The sequence below is a fragment of the Hylobates moloch genome, unplaced genomic scaffold (genome assembly GCF_009828535.3).
Source record: "Hylobates moloch isolate HMO894 unplaced genomic scaffold, HMol_V3 SCAFFOLD_22, whole genome shotgun sequence".
NCBI lineage: Eukaryota > Metazoa > Chordata > Mammalia > Primates > Hylobatidae > Hylobates > Hylobates moloch.
In genome coordinates, this window is record NW_026652297.1 from 19,829,464 (window position 1) to 19,847,612 (window position 18,149).

Here is an 18,149-nt window from a genome sequence, read left to right on the forward strand (position 1 = left end):
GATTGGATCCTATAATTAATAGGAATGCATCCAATTAGAGGCCTCAGATGTCTGACTGGGTCAGGCAGAAGCTGGACTGGGTCCAGTAGGTTGGTAAGATTAAGGAAGACAGAGAAGAGTGGGTTCATCTGGATTCAATGAGTCTTCTATCTTGGAACCTATTCTCTTCTAAAGAAATGGGTGAACCTTACCAAAAATAAGAGTTACAATGGCCACCGTGGGAAAGATTTAACCCAAACAAAATTGCTTATCTATGAGGTACTTTGGAGGGTAAAAAGGGGATCCTGGACACTTCAGGAACAATGGGCTATATTACTCATTACTAGCCATTATTCTGGAGCTCGTAAGATACGTAACTTCCCCAATTTACTCCTACAGATAACATCACTACTGTAGAACTGAAGATTGGCCCTTTGAGATGTCTTCAGGTTGTTGTGCATTTCTGATAACTAATGGCTCCACCTGAACCCACTAACCACTCCTGTGGCCCCACCCAGAAGTGACTCAGAGTGTATGAAGACAATTTTCCACACCCCTATGATTGCATTTCCAACCAATCTGTAGCAAGCGCCATTGCCTAACCACTCCCCTCTTCCCCCAAACTATCCTTGAAAAGCCCTAGCCTCCAAATTCTCAGGGAGACTGATTTGAGTAATAAAACCCGGGTCTCTTGTTCAGCTGGCTCTGCATTAATTAAGCTCTTTACTGCAATTCCCCATCTTGCTAAGTCAGCTCTACGTGGGCAGTAGGCAAAATGAACCTACTGGAAGGTTACATGAGCACAGGGTAAAAGCAGAGGCTGCTTATCTGGACTCAGGACCAGAGGACACCTGGGCTCCAGATACTTATAAATTCTACTTAGGATATGTGTATATGGGTATACCTAAGCTAGCTTAAATTGGTTTTTGTGATCTGTAAACAAAGTAGTCTTGACTATACACCAGGAGAGTTAGTCTGCATTATTAATAGCTATTAAGAGGTGTCTCTGTGCAATGTTTTAAGTGAATCATGCCTTCACTCCATCTGGATTGTGGTAAATGACTGGAAACCAAACCCAGTGTCAGTTCAGACAGCATAGCTCAGACTAGCTGGGAAGGGCCAAGAGCTTTCTTATTGCCAACTATCAGGATCCAGGGGGAAAAAAAAAAACACAATCACAGAACATTTGATCTAGAAGAAATCAGGAATCATGTCATCTATTGCAACCATTTAAAGATGAGCCAAGTGAGCCCCAGAAAGGGTGGATTATGGAAGGCTCCGATTTAAGTTTTCCTCTCCCCAAACAAGGGCTACCTTCCATCTTCTGTATTAGCTACCTTTATGATTAGAGTTTTTTATCAGTGGGTCTCTAACTTAATTTAGAGCAGTGTTTCCCAAGACATTGCCCAAACATTGCTGCCATTTGCTAATTAGTCTTGTATTCTACGCGTTCTACATGTCTACAACGTGACCACTTCCATATTTCTGGTGTTGGTCCCTGCTGATAATTTAGGCTCACATTTAATCACGTATCAACACACTGATGTCAACTTAGAGCAACATCAACCTTCTCATTGATTCTAGTGAGTTGTTTTATGGGGAGAGTCCACAGGGGGTCTGCACTCTCACCCAATACCTCCCCACTTCCCCCAACCTTTTCCCCCTTGACCAAGTAATCTTTCAGTCAATAAAGTCTGGAAGATGTAGTTTTAGAGTTCATTCATCCTACCACATATCACTGGAGTAAGCATAGTTAGCATATTACAGAAAAATTCCTTAAACTGAATGTGGGCTAGAGATTTAAAATAAAAGGGTCCTATTATTTATGTTTCTTATTGCTCACTTTCCCGTGGATTCAAAGCAGCACCAGCTTGGATGAAAGCACAGCTATTACATTCACAGATGGGAGGTTTGGGCCATTTAGCAAATGGTTCTGAATGATACCCTACTCTTTCTTCTCTAAACATCATGGGGCATCTCTAAACATCTAAGAAAAAATACAATGAATATTATGAATAATTTTCTTCTAGATAATTATATATAAACAAATAAAAATTCTCTTCAAAATAAAAAAGTTGGGTGCGAAATTCTTGTTTCCCATTAGAAGTCTCCCCCCATTTCAACTGTCTCCAGTCATGAGAATCATCGATAATGTCAAAGACTACACTTAATTTTCCTCTTACCTGCGACACCATACAGCAGTGTAAAATAAAAAGCCAGGCTAGCTAAAAGACATATTTCTTATCAAAATATTGGAAAGGGAGATTCACCCTACATTAGAAGCCTCAATGTGCAGCAGGTAAAATTTTATCAGAAGAGGCAATTGCTAAACAAATCTAAAGGCAAATTCCTAGGGACAAAATAAGCAAACAAACAAAAAACATGTTTTTCCATTAAAAAATGGTCCTCCATTTGTGAAGGAAGGCACAGCTTGCCACTCAACTTCATACTATCATGAAAAACTTCCAAGACGGTGATCACAGTCCATTTGCTAAGAAACAGGGAAATCAGTACATGCTGTCAGAGCGGGTACTTCTGAGTCCCAACACACATGGCTGCACAGGTACCAAATTTCATGCTGGACTACTTAAATCCCAGATGGATCAAGATTTAGAAAAGCCTTGGTAGGTATGAAACAAACTAGGGTTTTAAAATGTGGACCCACAATAAAAATGCATTGTATCATGAGACTTTCAAGTTCTGGTCTTAAAAAATAATGGACAACAGTTTAAACGTAGGTAAAGCACAATGGAAGAGAATGGCTAAAAGAAAGAAGGTGGCAAATAGAGGTAGTAATGTAATTTCTCTTCTGTAATGTCAGACATTGGGTTCTAACCAAGTTGCATATATGGCTCTGTTTTGAGCCCTTCCAGACAACCCTGCTTGGTTTCATCTTCCAACGTCAGGGTGGGCCTTTTGGTTTTCCAGTTTGCTCCTGTATCCTCAGACCCTAGGACAGTACCTGGTGTATAAAATGAGGCACTCACTAAACATCTGTTGGATGAAACTTGGGAGCAATTCTGACTTCATCTCTAACTCCATAGCAAGTCTGAGTTCCTGAGCTTGTTATAAAGCAATGTGGTCCTTGTTGTGTTTATCATCTCTGAATCTGACTTGCTGATATCTGAATAAGAAGAGGCACCTCTCCCCGAGAAACGCATCACTGGGGTTTCCTTTAACCAACCTACATCCCAGCATTAGGCATCTCACACATTGTTAAATTTTTGTTCTTTCTATACCTGTTGCAAAGAACTGCTCTTCGTTGAGCTTTTTCATTCATTCAACATTTGTTAAATATCTGATATATGGCAGGGACCTATAACCTAGAAGATCAGCAGTTACTGTTCCTATCGCCACACATCATAAATAAGGAAAAATAAATATTAATCAGATAATCACATATAAGTTGCAGTGTTGGGGGCCAATGCTGCTTACATTAATGGGGGTCATTATCAAGAATTTAAACCTTCATTGGTGCTCTTTTGAGATGAACTTCTTCAAAAAAGGAGTAAAGTTTCTAGAAGATTTGAGTAGAATCAAGAAACCAGATTCATCAATTTCTAGGTGAGACTGTGAACACTCAAAAGTTTAAAACACAAAGTACATTTTCAGAAGTTAAATGTTGTGCACACATCTTTGAGTGGGTGAGCGGAATTGTGTCAGTTTAAGTTTATATCACAATTTGCATCTGGAGAGAAAGTTGTCTACTTTTATGACTAAATAAAACCAAGGGATGAGGGAATTACAAGGACTATGTAACCAAAATCACTTATAGAATTTTTTAGCTACTGCTACTTCTCATAGCAGCTGCATTTGCATAGCCTGGCCCCACCCTTTTCTACTTTATTGCATTTCCCTATCTGAACCTGATCCATCAGCCTTTCATTTGCATAATTCTAAGGTTAGTTCAATGATGCTACTATTAATAATAGCAGTTTCAGCTCCTTTACAACCTAGATTTTATTATTATTAAACAAATTTTTGTTCAGGATCAAGCAACTGAATGCTAATAAAGCAAAAGCTGTCTTTTTTTTTTCTTTTTTTTTTTTGAGACGGAGTCTCACTCTGTCACCCAGGCTGGAGTGCAGTGGCACGATCTCGGCCCACTGCAACCTCTGCCTCCTGGCTTCCAGCGATTCTCCTGCCTCAGCCTCCTGAGTAGCTGGGATTACAGGCACATGCCACCGTGCCCGGCTAATTTTAGTATTTTTAGGAGAGACAAGGTTTTACCATGTTGGCCAGGATGGTCTCGATCTCTTGACTCTCTTGACCTCATGATCTGCCCGCCTCAACCTCCCAAAGTGCTGGGATTACAGGCGTGAGCCACCACGCCCAGCCAAAAGCTGTCATTCTTGATTGCTTGCTATGTACTGGCACTAATGCAGTGTTGCATGAATTAATCTTCACACTAACTCTAGGAACCAGGTGCTGCTTTCCATATTTTACAGATGAGAAATATATTCCAACTCTGTATGCTTATTTCAACACTTTCACAGAAAATTTAGAGCAGTGGAAAGGGCCTCAAAAGGCCACTTTTAGCCTCTAATCTAGGAAAAATAGAAGTCACCCTCCACAGATGAGTGACCGCCCTTATAAAAGACCTGCAGAAAAAGGTAACATCTTGACTACTGGCATTAATCCATGCCCAGTAAATAAACATTGCCTTTCAAAAATTCTTTTTTAAAACCTAAGGTTTCCTACTGCTGTCACCCCTAGTTTCTCTAGTAAGAGATTTTGCAAATTTGGAATTCAGCTGGCTAATTTTCTCCAGTAATACTTTTTCATAGGCTTGAAGACAATGATTGTTTCTTGTCTTATTTTCTCTAAATAAATTTTCAAATGGCTGGCCTTTTTTTTTTTCTTTCCTTTTGAGACAGAGTCTCACTCTGTCACCCAGGCTGGAGTGCAGTGGCATGATCTTGGCTCTGCCACCTGGGTTCAAGCGATTCTCCTATCTCAGCCTCCCCAGTAGCTGGGATTACAGGTGCCTGCCATCGCGCCCAGCTAATTTTTGTATTTTTAGTAGAGATGGGGTTTCACCGTGTTAGCCAGGATGGTCTCGATCTCCTGACCTCGTGATCCACCCTCCTCGGCCTCCCAAAGTGCCGGGATTACAGGCGTGAGCCACTGCTCCCGACACTGGACTTTTTATTTAAGCTAAATTTTCCAACGCCTCTTTGCTGCTCCCTGGGCCCCCCCTTCATGGTCTCCACATGGAGAACAGAACACCATGTGGTGCCAAGAGGCCAACTGGAAGGACCCTTTGCTGGGCCCAGCAGGTCCCCAGTGATGAAGCCCTGCCACTGAGCCACTATTAACGGGATATTTTAAAGTTATCCTCAGTCGTCTTAATCCCAGGGAATTTATTTAGGAATGCAACACACTCGAGATTTTACTCCTCAAGCTAAGAAGCTATAACTGGAATGGCTTTTCCTTTATAAATTGTGGGTCGTTACATAATTAGCGAAGTTATAAAATCAGCAAATTGGCTCTCAACACACAGGAACAATTACTACCCCGACTAAGTGACATGTATGTTTACCGGCCTCCTGATTCAGTATCTTTAGATTCAGAGACAACTCAAAGAGTAGCCTGGGGAAGCACTAGAACAGCAAACTTGGAGTAAAGTTGTGACATTGCCATTTCTTAGCTGTGGGAACCGGGAAAAGTGGCTTAACTTCTGCATGCTCAGTTTTCTCATCATCTATTTTATACATACTACTTGTGAAAATTAAACAGGTTAATAATAGACATTATCCCATTTAATAGAAAGAACTTAACATGTTCCCAGTACACAGTAAGAAATACTTATTCTACTCTGCCAATCCAGAATTTTTTAAACTTCCTAACAAATGGCCCTGATTTTGAAGGCAAGGTAGTATAGGGGCTTCTGAACACAGGCAAGATAAATAAGAATTGTCATGTGAAAGGTTTCACTCTCATACCGCAAATGCGCGCCTGACCGAGGGCACGTTGCTGAAAGTGATCACCACGGGAATGATTTCAAGCGCGCCGAACTCCATGGCGGCCGTGGTGATGGAGTGGGCATCCGCAGACTGACCGCTGCTGAAAAACGTGGCGATTTTTCTCGTGTGCGCCCCCGGAAGCGTCCGCTTGAAGACATTCCTGGAAATAAACCGCATTGCTCTGCCAATCTCCCGGCTGGCAGAGGATCTCTCATAAGGAATGGCTTCAATTTCCCTGAGAAGTTGATTCTTCTTGTAGGCGTCCGAGAAGCGCACGAGGTGCCTGGCGTGGGAGTTATAGGACAGGATGGCGATGCGCGCTCCTACGGGGCAGCTGTTCTCCCGGACCTTAATGTCTCTCACCAGGAAAGCCATCATCTCCTTCATCCGCTCAAATTCCTGCTCAGTGACATCCCGGGAGTGGTCTAGGGCAAACACCAACTCGGTTGGGTGCACTGGGCATTCGGGTTTTCCTAAAAGAGCATATCCCTTATCACATAGCATCCTTATTAAAAAAAAAAAAAAGATACATAGGAGGCAAAGTAATTTTAAATGTTAACCAAATACTTAAAGAGAATAATTTAAGTATTAAAACAAACATGTAAAATATATTTAAATCTTGAATAATTATAGATGTTATTCCAAAAGCTGAGTCTGCTCTTTTGAATCAAGCACAAAAGGAAAACATCTGGAATTCAGTTTTATTTTATATGAAATGTTAAAGTTCATTATCAAATTCCTTCTAAACAATAGAAAGCTCCTGGAAATACCCTTCACCTACAGAGACTGGATCAAAAGTATCGAGTTTTGTTGCTGGAACTTTACTCAGTTAAACACGTTTCTTTTTTTACTTAATAAGGAAATGTAATAAGAGTTAAAAAGGAAAGGCTGTGAAAGCTCTGATAATTTTAGAAAAATTGGAAGAAAACTGACATAGTTTACAGAGCAAAGAATGAGACGCAAAGAGAGTAGGCAGTACAGGGTGGAGTTTAGTGCCCTGGCCCAATCACTAACCAGCCATGTGACCCTGTCTGAATTACTCATCCTGTCTGTGCCTCAGTTTCTTCATCTGTAAAATGTGAGTCATAACATCACCTGCTACATAGGCCTGAGGTGAGCATTAAATGAATCAGCACAGGTAAAGTACTTAGAATAACAGAACCTGGCACATAGTAGGTGCTCAATAAATGTCAACCATTGCTGTTATCATTCCAGACTTTTTCATTGTGAGAAATACATCACTAAAAGGAGACTGAGGAAAGCTTTAGCAGATACATTTTTGTTTAAAAGTTACAAATGCAAGTTTACTCAATAAATATGCCTTATTACTTAGAGAAACTGATTATGGTTGGTAAGCTCTACTGTAAGTGTTAATTGCATATTTATGCATCCGTACTCATTGGTTCCAATTCATTCTAATTTCAGTACTTTGCACTTGTCACAGTTGACAACTTATTTTTGATTATCTGATTAATGTTCATTTATCTTAGTTTATGATGCATGGATAGGAACAGTATCTGCTGATCTTCTAAGTTATTAGTCCCTGCCATATATCAGATATCTAACAAATGCTGAAAGAATGAAAAAGAGCTCAACAAAGGGCAGTTCTTTGCAACAGGTATAGAAATCACAAAAGTTTAATAATACGTGAGATGCCTAGTGCTGGGATTTGGTTGGTAAAAGGACACCCCAGTGATGTGTTTCTCTTGGAGAGGTGCCTCCTCTCATTCAGATATCAGCAAGTCAGATTCAGAGATAATAAACACAGCAAAGACCATCTTGCTTTACGACAAGCTCAGGAACTCAGACTTGCTGGGGCTCACACAGGCTGGCAAGGAGACATCCCTCTGCCATGGGCCAACTGGGCCTTGCCCACCTTAGTGCTAAACTATGACCTCCTCCCATCCTTGACTCCACGTCCTTCAAAGGCAAAAGAAGTACCAGTGAGAATAAATGTTCAAACCCAAATCAAACTGTTCATCTCGATGGAGACAGGAAATCATTTATTAGTCTCTAAGTCTAAATTACTGGGCTGAACAGATTTTTATAAATTGAGGTGTCACTTTTACTGTTTAAAAAAGTGAGTAGAACTAAACGTGAAAGTGATTCTTCTGATTTTTGGGGGGGTGGTTATTTGCACATGGAAACACCACCAACAAAAATGCTTCAGATACAATTTAGAGAGAAGGGTGGGGGAAGGTTCACAGCACTGGCTGAAGATATGAAAAAAATTCAAGTTTTTAGGGGAAAAACCTAAGGACTAATTCAGCTTCCAAAACATAAGCCCTAAAAATCCAGCAAGCTGCCAGGAGTCCCAAGGATTCTGAAGAAGGCTAGGCTGGATTGCAGTGGTACCTAGGAGGCCCTCCTCAAAAAGGGAGGGATTGCCATGTGCGGTTCCCCAATTAACACAGCTCTGTGACCTCACACTATGTACTGAGGACTGCTACTTGCCACAGAGGAGGTGAAAGAAAGAACAGGGAGGCAAGGATCAGCCCAAACCACTGCCGTGTAACCTAAACACAACACCGATGGTCCTCATCCAGGTCACCATCATATTTGCCTGAATACTACAGTCCTCTCTAAACTAGGCCTCTGGCTTTGACATTTCCTACCCTTCACCCTTGCCACAATCCACTCTCCCCATAGCAGCCCAAGTAATATTTTAAAATCAGATCATGCTCCTCCCCTACGTACTTTCAACAAACTCTTTAATACCCTCCCCATCACAACTCAAATAAAATCCAGCCTCCTTATAATGTGCAAAGCTCAGCTTGCTCGGCCTCTGCCTATTCCCCATGTTTTTATGCACTACTCTCCCCGCTCCATATGTCTCAATCTTGTTGGACTCCATCGGTTCCTACGAAATGCCCAGGTCTGTTCTGTTTCATGGCCTTTGCACTTAAAGTTCCCTGTGCCCAGCTCTTGAAAGATGGCTCCTTTAGTTTTTTTTTCTTTGTTTTTTTGAGACGGAGTCTCACACTATCACCTGGACTGGAGTGCAGTGGTGTGATCTTGGCTCACTGCAACCTCCGCCTCCCAGGTTCAAGCGATTCTCCTGCCTCAGCCTCCCAAGTAACTGAGATTACAGGCGTGTGCCACCACGCCCAGCTAATTTTTTGTATTTTTAGTAGAGACAGGGTTTCACTATGTTGGCCAGGCTGATCTCAAACTCCTGACCTCGTGATCCGCCTGCCTCGGGCTCCCAAGTGCTGGGATTACAGGCGTGAGCCACCGTGCCCAGCCGAAAGACAGCTCCTTTGTGTTCTTCAGTCTAAGCTTTAATTTCACTGCCCCCAAAAAGAGCCCTCTGTCCAAAAATATCTCCCCCCTTACATTATCCCGGGACACAGCATCCTATGCTTTATCTCTTTCAAACAGCACCTAATGTGCTGGGCTTCCCTTTGTTTGTTTGTGTGTGATCTGGATCCTCCATAAGAATGGAAGTTTCTGAGCACAGGAAGCAGGTTTATTATTCAACTCTGTATCCCTAATGCCTGCTACAGATACTGGCACTTACTAGGCTTTCAACAAATATTCTTAAATGCATGGATAAGCAATCAGAGGACATGGGTTGGTGGGCTTATACAAAAGGTAAAAGTGTATAAATGTATAAGAGGGTGATAAGTTTACATCATGTAAGAAGCATTTGGTAAGCTACCTGAAAACTAGCACTGAAAAATATGAAGCTGGCTTGACAATTAACATCAGGCATGAGCTCCATGGATTCTGGCATTATCTGAGTTGCACATTCCACTTACTTGCTATCTGATCATCCCCACTTTTATTCTGCCTTCTGCATCTTAATCCCTAATTAATCACTGGATGACAGAGATGATATGACACAGGGAGAAAATGAAGGGAGTAAGAAATACTATTTTTGGCCAGGTGCAGTGGCTCACACCTGTAATCCCAGCACTTTGAGATGCCAAAGCAGGTGGATCACTTGAGCCCCGGAGTTCAGGACCAGCCTGGGCAACATGGCAAAACCCTGCCTCTACAAAAAATACAAAAATTAGTCAAGCATGATGGCATGTGCCTGTAGTCCCAACTACTCGGGAGGTTGAAGTGGAAGGATCACTTGAGCCCAGAAGGTCAAGACTGCAATGAACAGTGATCAGCCTGTGTGACAGAGCCAGACCCTGTCTAAAAAAAAACCCAACGCATTTTTAAAACCTTTAAAAGCAAGGTGAATGGTGATGTCAGTCATTAAGATATTAATATCTAAATGATTTTTTATTAATAAAAAACCAAATCTCTTGGTTGAGAAATAGCTGTGAAGCTCAGCTACAACTGAGTGATTTATTGGAGGCAAGACTCTGCTACCAATATAAGGCAGCAGCAAAGAAAGCCCAGATAAAATTTGTGTCATTTGGAAGCCAATACATTGCTCTAACTCATCTTTCCAGATGTATGACATTTTAGAACTTGATTAAAGCATGCTGTAAATAAAGATTACTCACCATGCCCGCCAGCTGGGGAAGAAGAACAAAGGAGATTGGATTATTATTTGGTAGGAGAAGAGAGTTCTGTATCATGCAGAAAAGAAAGGTTCTATCCTGTCTGCTTTTTGTAGATGACTCAAAAATCAAGGCAACAGAGTTTGAAGAAAATGCAGACAGAGTCTAACATCTTGGTAAAAGCACTATTCCTTCCAAAGCAAAGAGGATGTGAGAAATGGGACAACATACAGCCATAAATCAGCAGCCTGCAGCCGGCTGTCAAGAGACAAAGAATTTTTGCCTGGGAGGGAACATGACATTGCAGGGAGGTGCGCTGAATTTGGAAAGCTGAAAGATCCAACCTCTCTTTACTCTAAATTTTTCCCATGTAGATATCTATAACTATCATTTATATATATATATACACACATACACACAAATGTGTCTATATCTATGTATAGTATATATGTATATACTATATGTATATTATATGCATATTTATATGTTATGTAAGTATCGGAGGTGGATTTACTCTGAATTAAATGAACACTTGCTTTAGACCTGTACTGTTCAACATGGCAGCCACAAGCCACATACAGCTATTAAAATTAATTAGAATTAAATAAAAATTCAGCTTCTCAGTTGCACTAGCCACATTTGAAATGCTCAAAGCCACATGTGTCTTGTGGCTACTGTACTGGACATCACAGGGAACACTTCCATCACTGCAGAAATTTCTATTGGACAATGCTGCTTTAGACTTCTCTCTTGCAGGGGCCCCTTACAATGCCTTTCCTGGCAGGAACCCTAGCCATGTTGTTCGCACAATCACATACTCTTATAAAATAAAATATGCAAAAGTTAATGGTTATGATTTCTCTTTTTTGTTCTAAATAACACTTACTTTTGAAATACCTTTGCACCCACTTTCAGATTTGCGATTTTGTATTAAGTCCCTTAAATTTTAAAAGATCAGGTCTCAACATACTTGGATTTGCCCTTGAGTCATTACAATTTACATGGTTCCTACGTCATAAAACCTACCGCGCTAATTGAGCCCCAAAACAACCCATCTTCATGACTCAATGTATATATGTGTTTTGATTCCCATCATGGTTCTATTCTGCTACAAAAAGACAGAGTTCCAACAGATACTGCATTCAAAGCTTTTAAATGTCTGTCTTTGAGACCAATGTTCTCTACAGAAATAGGCTCTAATTTATTTTTCTTCCCCCAAAATATCTGGAGGAAACTTTTGGCTCCTCTTTTCTGTCATATTGTTATTTGGAAAGTCATTATGCATTTGTAGATGAACACTGAAGAGTCAACTCTCTCCTAATCTTGCACATGACATTTTTTTTGATTGTATCAACACATATTTTGATAGAACAGGCTGTTAGAAGGGTTTAAAACAAATTCAAATCAGCATCTGCCAAATTAAAATGTCACTTTGATTTTAAAATTTTGAGAAAGAAAAAAACATTGGCAGAATGAGTATTACTATGAATTTTTAAAGCAAATCAATCAGTCCAACAAAAAATAATCAAACATGTCCTCCCAGGAGAGGAATAACAAACAATAAACCAAAGTCAGGACTCGCACCCACCAGGACACCCTATTATCACAGCTGCTTCTTTCATACCAGGTGAATTCAATCTGTCAGTTACTGTCAGGCATTAATAATCATCTTTTAAAAAGTTCCATGTGACTCTCAAGTGGTTGATTTCACTATTAGGTGAATTCAGACATTAAATCTCAATTTTCATTAGATTAAAAGCACTCAATAGATTATTTCTTACTGCTTGACATGGGTTTCAATTGACATGATAGCAGCCAGAGAGGGAGTTAAAAGTCACCAGTCTATGCTGACTCAAAAATACATGCAGTGACATATCTAACTTTAAGAAATTGGCTGGTGAATTGTTTCAAATCTGAGTGTAGAGTTCTCTGCTTTTCTTGTATGAATGCTGACAACTTGGGTGATCATTTTAAGCAGGGTACTTACGACTGCGGTCTCGCACATACTGAATGAGCTCACATGTCTGCAGTTCAAAAATAAAACAGAAACAATTAAACAACAAACTGCTAGGCCCTGAAGTTTAAAAATAAGTAAATTTAATGGAGCACTCAGAGCACTCTGTTGTAGTCGGGAGATACGTACAGAAAATGAAGCCAAGCCTTTGGCTCCTTTCACACCCTAGGAAAACAAACAAAACATTGTTTTAATGCCTCTAGACATACACATCAGTAGCCAGTGTGCACCAACATCGCCCTCAGAAAGTGATAACTTTTAAAAGTTTTATTCTCATTAAATTGTAAGAGGCAAAAAAGAATGCAGGTAGATACTCATTACCTAATTAACAGTAACATTATGGAAAGAACAAACTTTAAGCAGCAAGCTTGGTGCACACAAGCCTTGAGAGGCCACTTTCCTCTGGGTCCATCTCTGGATAACAAGCGTTGTCCAGAATTACCAGGATGGAGCTGATAACCTGACACTTGCCGCAGAGCTCTGGAGCACGCCTATGCCTCAGGACTAGCTAAAGTGAGCCACACATGTGCAGTTGCCCTCTTTCATAGCAGAAGTTTCAAGGTCTTCAATCCCCATTCTTTGACTGAGCCACTGAACAGCAGCCAGAGCTGAACCTTAATCTGTTCCCATCATTAGTTAGCTGACAAAAGGATCAGACTCAACTTGAACATCTGGAAAGTTTATCTCAACTACCTTCCCAAAACAAAATATATATAAACACACACACACACACACACACACACACATATATAAATCTGTCAGAGTTTGGGATAGAAGAACAAATGGAACTGGTTTTAATTTTATGTGTTCAATCCCATCTTCAGAAGTGGAGTGTCTGGCTTCCTTCAAAGAGAGACACCCAAGAAAAAAATGCAACAGAGCCCCACCTGAACTCCTGAAGCAAATAAGTCCCACGTGAACGCAACATTGATCACAGTCACTATTTCCTTTCACTTCCATTCATTCAATGATCATTTATTACTTGTAGAAAGATTGCACGGATACAGAATATGATAATTGAGAAATACCATTTTAGTCTAAATACTTTTGATTTCCTCCTTCAATTTCCCCTCTCTCTCAAGAGATGTATTTAATCAGTATTTTTCTCCTCTAAATATTTAATCAGTATTTTCTCCCTCATAAAGGTGGGAAAATAGTGGCCAAGAAGCAGAGACAGAAGGCATGCACATTTGGACAATGAAGATTTCATGCACTGACTTTTTTTTTAGTGGAAAAGGACCTGGTGTGGTTTATAGTTTTTCTACTTACCTTACGTCCAGGAGGTCCTGGTTCCCCAGGGGATCCCATCTCTCCTGGAAGCCCAGCAGATATCTCAAAGGAGAATTTATTTTAAAATTTTATTTATACATATGTGTATGTGTGTGTATAAATTCAAATTAAAAAAAATTAAAATTCAAAGGTGAAAATTTCACTTTTATTTTAGAAAATTGAGTTTTCCAAAAAACAAAGAAGGAAAAACTATTCCCAGCAATCCCTTCTTCCCCAAATACTCTTCATTAACATTTTGATGTCTTTTCTTAATTTTTTTTTGGTATTAAGACATATATTCCTTTTTAAAACTCATTTGAATCATACTTTTCTCTGTTACCTTTTAAACTAAATATATCTCAGGACATTTTCAATTACTAAACATTATTTGGCAAAATCATTTTTCACAGCTGCATAGTATCCCATCACATGGTTGTACCATGATTTAGTTAGTCCCTTACTGTTTGTTGTTGTAATAGGCAATAGGTAATTTAGTTAGTCCCTTACTGTTTGTTGTTGTAATAGGCAATAGGTAATAGGACTCCCACCCACCAGGACACCCTATTATCACAGCTGCTTCTTTCATACCAGATGAATTCAATTCTGTCAGTTACTGTCAGGCATTAATAATCATCTTTTAAAAAGTTCCATGTGACTCTCAAGTGATTGATTTCACTATTAGGTTATGCTATTATAAGGCAATGCTATTATAAAGTTATATGCATAATTCTGATTATTTCCTTAGGGAAGATTGCTAGGACTAGAATTGCTGGTCAAAGGAAAACGTTTTATCTAAATGGAGTGGTAGGTAACTAAACTGAAAAAACAAAAAGCAAAAAGTCTAGAAAAAATTGAAATACAAAAACTTTTAAAACAGAAACACAATCATTAGTTGGAAACATTGTAATGAAATGGGGAATAACAGCAATAATAACAGTTGTTATCTGCTTACTAGATGTCAGAAATATTTTCATGTACATTCAACAATAAGTTTATCATAAAGCTAGGATTTAGTTTAAAAATTGGAATATTTCTTCATTCAAAATGCCACAGGATTTACAACTTTTATAGGAATAAAAAATGAAGTTTAAAATCAACTTAATTCATAAAAGCATTACCTATAAAACAGTAAATGATGATTGATATCCTTTGGGCATTCCAATGATATTGACAGTGTGCTTGGTTGAGTGAAAAATAAAATATTTTTATTTAGCAGATAAAGGTTAACCTCCAAGGAGAAAAGAGCAGATTGAGTACAGGTATTTACTTTCATTCCTTTCCAATATCTTACTAAAATGACAGTAAGTAGATTATTTTAAAGGCAAAAAACAAGGGTGGGGAGAATGAAAAAGGAGATGACAGCCATAAAATGTGAGTCTGGAACGCAAATGTGTAAGTGTTAAATGACTGAACAGACCTGAGAAAGTTGAATCCTAAGCCAGCAGCAGGGAAAGCCAAGAACCAATGTGTTTTATATCATACGTCCCAGAAGGCTGAGGATTTGGCAGCACCAGGAACCTCCAGAAGTGGAGGTGAGGGAAAAAGGTGAAGTAAAGATGTTTAGTTGAAAATCATTTTAGGAATCCCCAAATCTCCTCCCCATTCTCAAGGGTTGGGTGAATGTCCCTTTTCCCACCCTAGCAACAAAGAGAGGTAAAACCGAGGTGGGACTCTAGGCTGAGTTAAGAACCTACAGTATCTGAGTCAGGGAGAGTAAATGAGGGTATGTACAGTAAATGTGAGTCTCCAGCTCTCTTTTTCTGTATGGCTCCTAGAAAGCTGGCAGCCAGAACTTTACTCTCCAGGTAGGAAATTGTAAGAAGTTTTTCAGGAGAACTTCACTAGACAAAGAAGAAAGACCAAAAGATACTGATTTCAGAGGTTTGCTAAATAATTTAGCTAGATCACTCTCTTTGGGAAACTGGTAGTTGATAAGCCCCACTCATGTTCTCAGAGCTTCCAATCAGTTGCTTTTTTTTTTTTTTTTTTTTTTTGAGACAGGGTCTCAGTCTCACCCAGGCTCGAATGCAGTGGTGCAATCTCAGCTCAACACAGCCAAGACTTGCTGGGCTCAGGTGATCCTCGCACCTCAGCCTCCCTGGTAGCTGGGGCTACCAGCACATGCCACCACGCCGGGCTAATTTTTGTATTTTTTGTAGAGACGGGGTTTTGCCATGTTGCCCAGGCTGGTCTCAAACTGCTGGGCTGAAGCAATCTGCCTGCTTAGGCCTCCCAGAGTGCTGGGATGATAGGCGTGAGCCACTGCGCCTGACCCCAATCAGTCTTTTTGTCTTCAATTCTTAAATATGAAGAAATAGCTCATTCCTGAAACATCTGAGTAATAGAGTTCAAAACAGGAAAATCAAATGCAGGAAACGGACTATGTTGGGCAAAAAAGACAAAAATATTTATATTCTCAGGTAAGAGAAGATATTTTAATCATGAAACAAAAACAGTATGCTATAAAAAGGAACATTCAGAGAAACAAGCTCTTGAAAACTCAAGTATGAAACACTAAGATAAACTCAACGAACTCTCCCAGAAAGTAGAGCAAAAAGACAAAAAGCTGGAGGATAGAACAGAAAAAATAAGAAAATTAAAGGGCTATACTAATACACCCAATAATAGGTATTTTATAAATAGGGAATAGAGAATATAGAGGGCAAGAAATCATCAAAATAATTGACCAACACTTCTTTGGAGGACACATATTTCCAGGCTCCTAGTGCCTATGAAGGACCTACCTAATGCCCTGGAAAATGGATAAAAATGGACACTAACTCATAAAACCCAGGAAATACCAAAACACTGCAGACAGAGAAATTATGCAATAAGGTGCCAGAGAGAGAACACTGGCCACATCAGGAATCAGAATGGCTTTGGACTTCCCCAAGCAACAAAAGAAGTTAGAAATAATGGAGGAATGACTGCCTTCAAAATTCTGAGAAATTAATTCCAACCCAGAACTGTGTACCAGCCAAAATATCCAATCACATCTCAAATCCCTTTCAGATGTTGGCTGTTTCAAAAACTATACCTTTCATTCACCCCTTCTTAGCAGGCTACTGGATGAGTTTTCCATGAAACAAGGGAGAAACCCAACAGGAGGAGTCTGAGAATAAGAATGAGAAGCAGAGATCCAACGCAGAAGAGAGGCAAAGGGAAGGGTGAAGGATGACTGCAGTATGGCAGCTGGGCACCAGCCACAGACGAACCTCCATCAGGTGGGTCAGGTTGGAAGGCTCTGGGTCGGGATTAAGTTGGAGAGAATACTTGCCTCATCTAAATGTTTTCAGACAGGATTTAGATAAAGGGAAAATCAAGAAAGGTACATCAGCAACTTTTATAGCAGGAGGAATCAGTTCATAATGCTTAAAATTTATAAATCAAAAAAGTAAGAATGTAAGTATGACATTTAGAGGCATATTGTCAATTCTGAAACAAATCAGTTCGGAAGTGACAGCTGTTGTTTCCGGGGAGAAGGAAATGGGAGTGAGTGAGGGGGTGAAGGATTTTTTTTTTTTAATATAACAAACTTTGTTATTTAACTCTCTAAACCAGTGGTTCTTAGCAAGAGAGAATTTTGACTTCTTTTTTTTCCCTGGGACATATGGCAATGTCTGAAGATGTTTTTGATTGTCATAACCTGGGGTGTGCGGAGGACAGAGGGTAGTTGATGCTGGAATCTAGTGGGTAGGTGCCAAGGATATGGATAAACATTCTACAAGGCACAGGACAGCCCCTCAACAAAGCCTTATCCAGCCCAAAATGTCAACAGTGCTGATATGGAGAAACCCTGCTTTAAACTATGTGCATGCTTTTAAAGGTGGGAAAAAGAAAAACAAAATGCATACAAACATACATATATACACAAAATAAAACAGGTTAAAAATCATGGCAAAATTTAAAAAATGTTTTTTGAAGAAAAAAAATCAAGGTGAAGATTTAGAGAATTTAAACAAGGAGTATAATCATTCGAAGAGAACTGAAGAAGCATTCAGAATTTAAGTTGAAGTTTTACCAAAATCTTCCAATAGAAATTTCAGCTCTTTCAGAGAGAAAACCTGGATTTTTTCAATATCTAAACTTCAACTTGAAATCCAAAAACGCTAATGTGAAGGTGGAAAAAGTAGCTGGGTGGGTGGAAAGAGCAAGTTAAGAACAGTAATAAATTGTCCAACATGGAGAACAAAAAAAAAATTTCAAATATTTTCAAAGGCCAACAGAAAAAGTTTATGTTTCCCATTCATTTATTGTCTTTAAAAATGATTAATGTGCCTTTGTGGGGAGGGATCCAACCATGAACTTGTTAGCGTGCTTCTGATGTTCAAGGTTAAACTTCTTCATTAATAAGCCAAGAGAAATAAATGATCCAGAGATACTTCAATGCAGATAACATCTGAATTAATTTGAAAGTCTTTTCCAATTATTTTTCTAGTTATACCTGTCATCTTTTTTTTT

At 39.5% G+C, this 18,149-nt stretch overlaps 1 protein-coding gene across 1 annotated transcript in view; it reads right to left on the minus strand.

Moving 5' to 3' along the window:
* The window catches only part of COL6A6 (collagen type VI alpha 6 chain), a 111,772-nt gene that overhangs the window by 20,200 nt on the left and 73,423 nt on the right, over window positions 1–18,149 (minus strand). Inside the window, exons 28-32 of the mRNA XM_032143569.2 lie at window positions 13,689–13,751; window positions 12,549–12,584; window positions 12,393–12,429; window positions 10,409–10,420; window positions 5,925–6,418 (exon numbers count right to left, since the gene is read on the minus strand). Coding sequence (XP_031999460.1) covers window positions 5,925–6,418; window positions 10,409–10,420; window positions 12,393–12,429; window positions 12,549–12,584; window positions 13,689–13,751 — 642 coding nt within the window. The remainder of the gene's footprint in view (window positions 1–5,924; window positions 6,419–10,408; window positions 10,421–12,392; window positions 12,430–12,548; window positions 12,585–13,688; window positions 13,752–18,149) is intronic.